General features: G+C 43.0%; 1 protein-coding gene across 2 annotated transcripts; it reads left to right on the forward strand.

The window, feature by feature from the left end:
• The first annotated feature begins 1,907 nt into the window (after positions 1 to 1,907).
• Positions 1,908 to 12,131, forward strand: LOC307041834 (uncharacterized protein). 2 transcript variants are annotated; one of them, XM_079685373.1, is made up of 5 exons: positions 1,908 to 2,370; positions 3,040 to 3,173; positions 3,802 to 3,966; positions 7,798 to 7,864; positions 9,806 to 12,131. In XM_079685373.1, the coding sequence occupies exons 1-5, from the start codon at positions 2,082 to 2,084 to the stop codon at positions 10,636 to 10,638; spliced, it is 1,488 nt and encodes a 495-aa protein (XP_079541499.1). In that variant the 5' UTR covers positions 1,908 to 2,081; the 3' UTR covers positions 10,639 to 12,131. The 2 variants fall into 2 exon arrangements, with proteins under 2 accessions (XP_079541499.1, XP_079541500.1); XM_079685374.1 differs by having other exon boundaries at positions 3,043 to 3,173.
• The last annotated feature ends 104 nt before the right edge of the window (positions 12,132 to 12,235 follow it).

Raw genomic sequence — 12,235 nt, forward strand, 5'->3', positions numbered from 1 at the left:
TCGGTGTTGGTTCATTATTTGTCGTTCATGTCTCCCTTCATGTTGGTCACAGTCACCTTTTGTTTGGATGCTACCTCGTGCTACAGTACCATACCTTATTATACATCCATGTTGTAGTGCGCTGTATAGAAAACTGTAGTTTCCATAGTTTCCCCATAGCAGCAGACGCACATTTATGACGTCCGCTGGTGCATCATAAAAACGTCGGATACTGAAAGTAACCCCGTGACGTTTCACTCAGAGGTCAAGGAATAGACGATAGGGTTAGAATTTAGGAACTGATTTTTGGACTATTCGACTGCAGCCCTCCTCTCATACTATTCCTAGCCTGAGGAAGATATGAATAATCAACAGATTTGAATGGAATCTTTAACATTTTCATGTAGAATAAAGACAAAAGAGTGATTATACAAATTACATTTATTGAAATTTGAACCAAAAGATGAAGAATCAAAGAATGTTTTAAATAAAAGGACATAAAATGAAAAGGTGGATAATAATAAAATCTATTAAATGTAAAGACATTTGGTCAAATGAAATGACACTGAGCCAGTGATAACTGTTATCCGACCTCTGCAGCTCATCCAGAATGCAGCGGCTCGTCTGGTCTTCAACCTTCCAAAATGTTCCCACACCACGCCGCTCCTCCGCTCCCTTCACTGGCTTCCAGTAACTGCTAGAATCCACTTCAAGACACTGGTACTTGCGTACCATGCTGCGAATGGATCTGGCCCTTCCTACATCCAGGACATGGTTAAACCGTACACCCCAGCACGTGCACTCCGCTCTGCATCAGCCAAACAGCTCGCTGCACCCGCACTGCGAGGGGGACCCAGGTTCCCATCAGCAAAAACACGTGGGTTTGCTATCCTGGCTCCAAAATGGTGGAATGTGCTCCCCATTGAAATCAGGACAGCAGATAGCTTGCAAATCTTCCGGCGCAGACTGAAAACTCATCTCTTTCGACTCCACTTCGAGCGATAGAATTACTAACAAAGAACTGCTAACAGAACACTTATATACTAATAAAGGACTGGCTTATCTATAGCCAGTTGAGTAGCACTTGAAATGTTTGGCTCTATGAAACCTGATGTACTTATATGATTCTGTTTTCTTCAAGGTTGTATCTTCCTGGTCGAATGTACTTATTGTAAGTCGCTTTGGATAAAAGCATCAGCTAAATGCAATGTAATGTAATGTAATGTAATGGGTAGGTAAGTTTGAGAAACCGGCTCGAGATACACTTTTTGTTATCCATGGAATGCTCTTAACATCCCGATAGAAATGAATATCTTAAGTGCTTTGACAAAAAATCCATAGCAAAATGTCATCTGTGGAAGCCGTAGTAGCTACTGTAAAAAGCACGACCAATCATTTTAGCCGTCCCGGCTGAAATAACTGGATGGCCTATCTGCCTGTCAGCCTGCCACAAACTTATCTCGTGCCCTCATTGGTCATGTGCGCGTTCGTGTGTGTTGGTGAGGAGGGGCTCTGTAACGAAGTGTCAGATTTTTTCCGGCTGTGTATTTTCAAATTATAGCACACTCGAGCTGGTTTCTTCAAAATGACCTACCCCACCTTTAACTTATAATATAATGTGTGTTGATTTTTGTACAACCTAATAACCTAAATCTGCATAATGTAATGAAGTAAAAAGAAGCTTGAAATGAAAAATATAAATGTAAAGTACAAGTAACTCTTTCTTAAGTACAGTAGTTGAGTAAATGTACCTTGTTGTTACTCCACTGTTGATACCAGGGTCAGGTACAGTATTATCTTCTAAATGTGTAACGACACTGTAGTTACTGTGGTGCAGGTCCGCTCCTGAACGGAGGGGGCGCTGTGGTGGTGTAGTTATTGGGAAGTAGGCTACTGTGAAATATTGCCATTCTGCAACCAACCATCATATCAACAAGACTCCAACAGCAGTCTGTGTACACGTTTTATCCGAATTTAGGATCACTTCAAAACACCTAGCTATGCGTTTCAGATAGCACGTCAACGCTTCTGGACTGTCCGTGTTGTTTTAAGGAAGCAGGTCCTTTATTTAAACAGCCGGGTGTTTCAGACTCGCTGTGACAATGTCGACCTCCGTGGAGTTCCACTCTCAGATCGCCTCCATCATGGAGGTCCTGGCTAATGCGGCCGTGGCGGAAATTTGTAAAGTTGTAGACGACGGATATACGGTGGTACACCTGCAGATGTCCCGGAGCCAGAAGGACAACGAGTTCCTGCGACGGAAACTCAAACTGATGGAGCTGCAGGTCGCCAGGTACCGGGCGGAGAGAGTGAGGGGAGCGGAGGGCTTCACCGGCGGCCGCTTCCCCGGGGTCCGCCCCCTCCACCGACAGAGCAGGGACTCACTGGCCGGTAAGAAGCCCCAACAACTGGAACTTTAAAATGTCTTCATAATCATATTGCTAAACAATAGACATAACCTAGCATGGCTGTTGAATGTGTGTTCTACAGAAGAGAAATAGAATTCTGACTTTTTTCTCAGAATTCTAACGGACTTTTTTCCCTCTGATTTCTGTCTGACTTTTCTCAGAAATATGGCTTTTTTTTCTCAGAATTGTGGCTATTTTCTTAGAATTATGAGATTAAAGTCAAACTCAAAATGTCATGTGGCCCTGATCCTCTCCCGTAGTGCTCTGTTATACATAATTATATAATTTGTTTATGAATGATTTATTTATGGTGGAAGGAGATATTGTAAATAAAGTCAAACCATTGTTACAGTTCTGAAGAAAAATATTTTCCCACAGTCTTATCTTTTCTAGCTGTGTGAGATTATTTATATTGCTTTCATAAAGGAATTACAACCATCATAAATAATCATTTAAGCTGACGGGAAGCAGTATATTTGGAATATGAAGTCTAGGTGTTCTACTTTAGGGGGTTACAGTTCACAACAGGACATAACCCAACACTCCAGCACGGCCGCACAACACCTGCTCTTTCACAGTGAATGATCTGATCATTAGATCATAAGACTAGATTAGTCATTTGTAACCAATTCATGTCCTTCTTATTTCCCAGCAGGCCCCATGCTGCAGGCCAGGACCAGGTTTCTGAACCGAGATCCAGCGACTCAGCAGTCTTCAAGGAAGATCCAACCCATCAACCTGGACCAGGACCCTGATCAAGAGTTTGTCACCAACACCAAAGCTGAGGTAGATAAGATAAGATAAGATGGTACTTTATTGATCCCAATTTGGGAAATTGTTTTTGTTGCAGCAGCAATTCAGATACCAATTCTAGAAATCATTTTTTATATTGGCCTCTCTTGTTTTTTTAGTTTTTTTTTAGGGGGGACATACATTTAGCCATGACGTTATTCTGGTTTGTTTGCAATTATAAATTATTTTATGCAGACATAGGGGAGAGGTAGAAAATGATTTAAATGTGGAAAAACAAAGAGTGTGTTGGTTTCTTTTTTACAGAAACCCAATATGCTGTATCTCCCCTGTACATTAGTCAAATGATTATAAAATCCCCCATCACAGAAACACAACTTTATATCTTCTGTATAACAGAGTTGTGCTCATCATTTTCTTAGAAATAGGTAATTCAGCATGAAAAAGCATTTCAAAATGATAAATTGACTATATATATCTTAGCTGAAAAATCTGAAATAAAACAATAAGGCAGCCCGAGCAAAAGCCAAAACATACAGTACGTGACTTGTTGTATCAAAACATCTGGTATCCTTTATCATTTATTAAACTATAGGCAGCAGTTTAATCCTATTAGTATTTTTATAAAATCATTTTAGTTATTTTAATCAGTGTGTCCTCTCAGTCAGCAGAGCCTGAGAAGGAGGAGGGACTGCTAATCGTCAAGGTGGAGGAAACAATGGAGACTGGAACCCCCCACCACGAGGCGGCGGACGTTAGAGGAGACGCCAACCCCGCCACGTCACCCCCCGGCCCCCCGATGGACGCCAGATGCCATCGCGAAATGGAGGTCAGTGGATCTGACATCGTCACATTAGTTGTCGGCAGGACAGCTGTAACTGACAGCAGTGACACAACCCACAGTTCCCAGCTGATGCTAACAGGAAGTGATGTCAGAGCAGGGGACAGTGAGCCGCTGGACTCAGGAGCCGGCAGTGTGGTCGCTTCTTGTGCCGACGTAACGGACATCAGGAAAGATAATAAGGCTGCTTTAGACACATCCTCCCTGTCAGAAGTGATAGTCATTGATGGAGAGGCGGCATCAGAGGGGTGTGTGTGGTCAGATGCAAACCAGAAAAAGACAGAAGCAGGAAGAGAGAAAAACGGACATGATCAAACTACATCACCCAGGATTCAGTTGGGCGCTGGGCTGGAATCAGTGCAAGTGAAGTCCTCACTGCAGGAAAGGTCCGTTCTACCTCCAGATGCCATTCCAGGAACATCTAGTGGTGGGATTAGCTCTGGTATCAACTCCTCCGTGGATCTTCACCGCCCTGCGAGCCAACACCAGCCCCCCCACCACAGCCACTACAAGCCCTTCTCCAGCAGCTTCCATCTGGCCTTCCACCACGCTGTCACCATGGAGCGTCTGTACGGCTGCACCATCTGCACCAAGCGCTTCTTCCTGGAGTCGGACCTGCGGAAGCACCTGGCCCGGCACACCAGGGAGAAGCCCTACGCCTGCCTGCTCTGCGGCAAGAGGTTCGTGTGCCAGAGTCAGCTGGACATCCACTGCAATGTGCACACCGGAGAGAGACCCTTCAGCTGCTCCGTCTGCAGCCGCCGCTTCTCCCATCCCAGCAACCTGAAGAGGCACCAAAAGATCCAGCACTCAGAGAGCAACCCCCCCCACCCACACAGGATAATGCTGCACCAGAGTTACCAAGCAGGGGGAAGTTATCCCTGAAGAGGACGAGACAAGGCTTTTCAAAGCAATACTAACACTTTTTAACCCTGAGGATTACTATTGAGAGAGGTGATGTAGCACAAACATAAGCAGCTCCTCTGAAATTTGACCTGTCTGAATGGCTCTCCAGTTATTTTAATCATCCACCGTTTCAGTTTTAATTTAATTATATGCAATTTGAATCTAGTGCAGGGATGGCGGACACAGCTGAACACTACAATAAAGAAAATGACAGGATGTTTGGGTGTTGCAGGAAAAAAACCAATGAATTGTTTTAACCTGTTAAGCCCCGTAGCCCCCCCAGGCTTTTTCCCCCGTTTTTTTTTCACAAAACTGTGTCTCAGGGCTTCTTAAAATGTAATACTATTAATGTGTCATACTCACTTAAAGGGAAGAAACTCAGCTAACTGATGATATGAACAATTTTTACCGAAACAAAACACAAGTCTCACAAGAAGCGTCTAAATGAGCCCTGAGCGAAAAAATGCTAACGCACTTAGCACAGAACTCTAGGTATAAATACTTTATTACTTATCGGATCTGCACAAACAAGCTTTGTTAGCAAGCTGAGATTCCACAGATTCTAGAGGTATAAGTATCATCACTGAGCGATCAGAACTCGCGACAGGGGAAGCTACACCAGACAACACACGACGTAGCTTTAGGTAGCAAAAAACGGAGATATGCTCACCTTTTGCTGTTATTCTGATAAAAAGTTGTTTCCAATGGAATTAAAAAGAGAAAAACGCGGCTGAAGGTTAATCCACAGGAAAGGAGTGAGCAGAGGGTAGAGTTGTCGATTCTTGTTCTGTTTTCTGTGACTATCTTCCTCACCGCGCTACCAAGGAGACACGCTATCATGGAAACCAAACAATGGTGTAGCTGCATTAAAGTCAGAGTGGAGACAGCCCTGAGTAATCAGATTTTGTCAGAAATGTGGGAGAAATATGACCCCGGGAGGAAACTGGGAGAGGGCAATGAAATCGGGAGTCTCCCGCGAAAATCGGGAGGGTTGGCAAGTATGGGCTACGCATCACTCTCACTCCTTATTTGGTAACGTGTGTGTGTATGTGGAACGTCCCCTCGATTCCATAGAGTGGCGAAGTCCCTCCCCTTCCGGTGGACCTCCATGGGACCTTATTTCGAAAAAATTATGTATTGAAGTCAATGGACAGAGAAAGATTATCTTTTGATCCCGTTTGAATTGTGCCTCGAATTACACATATGATGTTTGTCAATTTAAAAGATAATTTTGCCAGTCAAAAAAAAATGTCGTAAAACTGTGAAGTAACACATTTTTTTGTGTGAAACGCTCACTGAACCCCCTTCTCTTGTCTTGCACAACAACACACGTCACCAAGATGGCCGTCACTACTGTCTTGCTAAACAAGGGATTGACTACCCTCAATATCACCACAATGAAACACGTCCAGAAGAATGTCATGCAAAGCTGCCTGCCTGCCTGCCTTCCTTTGATTCTCTCTGAACAGCCTGGTCTTTTTAATGTTTAATGTCAACCATTTGTGCAGATAGCATGAAGTAGAAAAGATCGCCGATGCTAATGTAGCGTTAGCATTTCTCCCCCGGTTGATTTGTCTGCGCCATCTTGAGTAGCGTCCCAGTGGCCTTATTTTTGCCGGAGGACCGAGGATCGACAAGTGATAATGGAGGAGCGATAATCGAGGAACCACCTGACCATCCTCCGATGAAATCCTCAGACACTCACCCCGCCCCCTTACTGTGTATCGCTCACTGATTGGATGATGCAGTGCATGCACTGATCTCATGCTTCTTGACATGAGAGCAGTTTAACAGCGGAGTGAAGAAAATACATGAAACTCACGGGAGTCACTCCTCAGTTTATACAGTGTTTTGTTTCAATTAATGTATCATTTAGTTACAAATATGTGATATATGTGAACAACAAAGTGGTCAAAAATAATTTTCTTCATTTATTGGAAACATTTTCATGATCACTTTTTTCGTTTTATATTTTCATTTATTGTCATTTCCATTCAGTCAGTCATTAACTACTATTTAAATTTTTAATGTGCTACATATCCACACAAACAAAGTGTGCAATCCAATGAATGTTAATCTAACTGGGTTTTGATAGATAACATATCTCTTTTTCTTCTCTCAATTATTTTATTTATATTGTGCACTCTAATCAATATTAATCTAACTATTGTTCGTTTATACATGTTATGTTATAGACACAAGAACTCTCCTTCTTTGTACAAGGTCTCTGATGTGTGTAAATCTGAATGACTAATGTCAAGTTATTTTTTTATGTAATTTATTGATTGCCTCAGTTCAATGAGAAGAATCAAATCGAGTCTTTGGATACTTTTTTATTCTATTGTCCATGTTATTAATAAAAATGTGTATAAGACGGATGAGTTTTTTCAACATATCATCACATGAATATTCTAATAAGAGTTCCTGTTTCTCTCTCATCATATAAACTAGGTTTGTTCCCCGGTTGTGATGTTAAGGTTTATTACAAATTGTAAATAAATACAGCGTGTGGCCGCTCACTGTTTGTTTCTTGCAGTAAACTGCCTTAAAACCTCTGTGAAGAATACCCATTGGCTCTGCATAGAGCACTTTCTTACCTTCTGTTGCTTACATAATCGCATAAATGTAGCATTTTGAGAGTTTTGAGCTCAGCAAAGAAGAGAGGGGAATGTTCTAATAATGTGTACTCCTCCTGTATACATACAGTTCAGTGTAAACATGCCAATAAATAACATTTGTAATGTATGGTGTAATTTCACATTTTACTTAATGGTCTAACATAAAGTAAATCACTAGAATGCATAAAATATTTGTGTTATATATAGCACCTACAGCATATGTCAACCCATTGACTGCTTTCAGAAACATTGATATTTATTCTGTCTGTGCTAAATGCCTGCCTCCTCTTTGCAGGGTCAGAGGCATCTGGAAAACTTCAACAGTGCTCAGTGCAAAGATGAAGAGACGCAAGAAGAGAAAGGTATCACTGTTCACGTCATTCAGCCTTCCACCAAGCAGCAAACAGTAGTGATTTATTTTGATTGCAGGTTAGTCCTCACCAAACTAAGTGGTAATATGCTCAGCTGCTCTGTGTTGCTTCAAATCAAGGCACAAAAGAAGGCAAAACATATTGCTGATAGATATATTTTACTGAAAAATACATATAGTTTCGCACAAAAAATGAGAGGCTCAGTCATTTCCTAAAACAGCTGGGCCTCATTTATAAAGGGATATACGCTCAAAAAATTGCGTAAGTCAGTTTCTACGCAATGTTTGCGATTTATAAAATACTAACTTGACGGGAAAACGTGCAGTCCTCCACGCAAACTAATCCATGCGTACGCACTAAGCACAAAAACGGGAGAGACGAGAAACTGCGACACCGTTGGCAGAAGGAAGAATGGAGAGAAATATGTGGAAAAAATACCATAAATAAAATGTTACCTCTCATTTATCATATATGAAGAATTCATTTTCAAACATTGATTAAAGCCAATCTTAAAATCATTTAACAAACGCCTGTTTGAGACTCCTCAGTGCACACAAAAACATAACTGGGAGAAATAAATACGGATATGTTATTTAAAACCACCTCGAATATGTTGTGTTAATTATGAAATGTTTTCTCATAAATGATGCGGTAAGCAGGAGGACAGAATTACGTCTAAACTGACGCCGTTTTGCATTTCTATAGGTTGTAGATACGAGCATGGTTTTATATGTTTAATACATGTTTAATCGTGTTTAATGCCGTTTGCCAAGACTTGATAAGTCGCGCGTGAAACACAGGAGGGGAGGGGGGGGGGGGGGGGGTTGAGAGATGCACAGGTTGCAGTGCGCTGCGCACAGCTGATCGACAGCTGGGACACAAACCACCAAATACAAAAAGATAATTCAAATCCAGTCGTCATGACTCCACTCCGGAGGGATTCCCCGATCATTTCTTACAGTTTCTCATCAAAGGGGGGGTCTCCTGTCCCCAGTACAAACACAGGCTATGTGTATTTTTTTTGTCATTCACCTTTTTCGGACCACTTATTTATTTATTTTGGTGACGATCCGACCTCCATGCTGCTACTCTGGTTCAAACTGCATCCACCAAACAATATGATTTATCTCGACCTCCCCAAAACAAACTAAATCTGACACGACTTGAGATATTTTTTTTAGCTGTTCTGTCGTAATTTCCTGCGATCTTCTCCATGCAGTCAGTCAAAAATGAATGAATGAAAGGGCGTTTCTTTGATTATGTATAGGCAAATATGGGCGTTACGTGAAGCCCGCAAAAGCTGCACCGCATTTCGAGTTGGTTGTGATTTATAAAGGGAAACCGGCGTAGGAAGTGCCATACACACTTTCCTCGCCGGTACGCAATGTTTGGTGAATCGGAAAGTGGCGGACCTATTTTTCGGATTTCTACTACGTAAGCAACCTTCCCACGTCAATCCTACGCACGGCGTTATACATGAGGCCCCTGGTCACAAGTTTTTATTAAACAGGATGATAACTAGTATATTGGACTATTTTAAGAGCTAGACTTATCCGTATTAAAGGTAGGTAAGAATGGAGAAACCAGCTTGAGTGCACTAGAATTTGAAATTACGCAGCCGAAAAAAATCTGTCCCTTCCTTCAGACTTCCTTACAGAGCCCTTCCTCCAACACACACGAGATGGAAGGCTGACAGGCAGGTAGGCCATCCAATTATCTGACCCGGGCCAGGCAGATAATTGGTCGTGCTTTTTACAGCGCCACGGCTTCCACAGATGAAATATTTGTATATATTTATTGTCAAAGCATTTCATTTATTCATTGCTATCGGGATGTTAAGAGCATTCCATGGAATATAACAAAAAGTGTTTCTGAGGTGAATGTGGGTAAAAAAAAAGTATTCTTTTAATTCTGTTTTCTTTGGCTAATCAGGTTTGACCCCAGAGAAACACAGTCTTTCCCAAACGCTGCTGGGATGGCAAGAGAGCAGTGAGACTGAAGATAGACAGCGGCCATCTTGTTCCACAAACACAGCAGGAACTGTGGCACAAGACCCATCATTTAGCCATGTGAGCGCAAACATGGCCTCTAGTTTCTCCACAGCGTCTAAAAGGCCTCGAAGCGCCATGGACCAGGCTAACACTGTGATGAAGTCCCCCTACCCTGGAGCAGAGGACCGCCGCGGCAGTTTGTTGTTGTCTCAATCGATGAACTATGAGCCATCCAGTGAAGACATGTTTGTAGGTAAGGCAGCCTACAGCCTTTCTGATTTTAACACCCCCCTGGCTGCCATGGACTCCCAGCAACAGCACATCCAGCATCCTTGGTCTGGAGTCCGAACAATGGACAACTTCTCCAGTCCGAACCACCTTCATCAAGCATCTGGCAATCAGAAGCAGGAGACTGGATCAGCACCGCCAGACCTGCCCTATGCCTGCACCTTCTGCACACGCCGCTATGCCCACCAGTGCCAGCTGCGCATCCACGAGCGCGTCCACACGGGGGACAAACCGTTTCGCTGCGTCCAGTGTGGGAAGAGCTTCGGCCAGGTGTGCAGCCTCAAGCGCCACCAGATGGTCCACACGGGGGAGAGGCCCTTCCCCTGCCCCCACTGCGGGAAGCAGTTCTCCACCTCCACCAACCTGAAGGTCCACCAGAGCGTCCACACCGGGGAGAAGAGGTTCCACTGCTCCAAGTGTGGCAAGAACTTCTCCTTCCTCAGCAACCTCATCCGACACCAGGCTCTGCACAGCGCTAGGGTATGAAGGTCTAGAATAACATGAACAGTATTATTACATTGACATATTATTTTATGACATAGTGGATAGATGAGTTATGTCTTTTTCAACAGCCTTTAGTCATAATGTCCTTTAACATTTCACATTAAGTGCCATTTCCTGTTTGATGTCCGTGCTGTTTGGAAGTACTCGTTTAAGCATCTGCTCATTCAAAACATCTCTGAAACATGATTTGATGAAGACGCAGTGATGTGATTATTTGATCACATCTGATAATGGTGTGTTGACGACATTTAAAGGGGCCCTATTTTGGGGTTCTCCCTTTCCTGTATAGTGTGTTACACTACAGCAGTGGTTCTCAAATGGGGGTACGCGGACCCCTAGGGGTACGTTGCAGTACTACAGGGGGTACGTGAGATTTATTTTATGTTAATGACAAAAAAAACATAAGTAATGCATTTAAACAAACTACTAATAGTAACTACTTTATTCAAAGGTTGACTACAGGCCGCGTGTGTGTGTGTGTGTGTGTGTGTGTGTGTGTGTGTGTGTGTGTGTGTGTGTGTGTGTGTGTGTGTGTGTGTGTGTGTGTGTGTGTGTGTGCCCTAGAAAGTTGTTATGGCTCTTTTTTTTATTGTTTGGCTTTGAGTCAGGAGGATTTGTGTTGTTACTTGATGATATTAATATAATCTATCTCAGTCAAATTTTGAAATTCTAAAGGTGTGTCACTACCTGCCTTACCTCTATGTATCATACTCTTTGATACAGGTCTGGATACACCTTACTGTGTGGGTTGTATTCCTTAACCAGTTAAGTCCCGAGCCTGTTTTCCAGGACTCAGGCTCCAAAATGACATTTCCAGAACAAATGACCGTACAGTAGATTTTTGTGCAGAGGCTAGCATCCCTAGCATCCCTGTGTTCCCTCCAGAGGGAGTTTCTCTCCCACACACCCCACCTGCCTAGAACGCATCCATTGTTTTATTTCGTATAGGCTTAGCCCTCTAAGGCTATCGCTATTGGGTAATCCCCTGCGCACCCGAGCAGCACTGAAAACACTTGTTGACCATGCCCACCTGCAAAGTGGGCCCCACCTTCGGACTCACTTCCGGTATAAATAGGAAGGAGGCCCGACAATCTGCTCCCTCTTTTCTTCAGCACCCCGGTACTGAAGCACTGTAGAGACACTAAAGAGTAAAGGCTCTTTTAAGAACCACCTCGAAAAAGATCCTTAAACATGAGTACACAGGATTGTGTTAGAGTTTGCTCCTCATGCCAGACGGGGTTCATAATGAGCTACGACCGGCACTCACGATGCGAATCCTGTTCACCTTGTGCCCCTGTGTTTTCTCCTCCCTCCTCACCTGTCTCTTGTTTCTTTGATTAGTCTTGTGTGTATTTAAGTTCTGGTTTTTCTGTCTGTCATTGTTAGTTCCTTGTTTGTCTATGACTGTGTTCACGGGGTAGTGTTATGTTTGTTCTAGTTTAGCCTTGAAGTAAAGGTATTATCTGTGAAATCTGCATTTGGGTCCTGCCTGCTTCACTCACCCTAACACAACCAAGGTATCTCCCATTGTTGAAAAAGACTATAATAGGGGACCTTTCATATTTGAATGTTTCAAAAA

Source organism: Notothenia rossii (genome assembly GCF_949606895.1).
Source record: "Notothenia rossii genome assembly, chromosome: 1".
Lineage (NCBI taxonomy): Eukaryota > Metazoa > Chordata > Actinopteri > Perciformes > Nototheniidae > Notothenia > Notothenia rossii.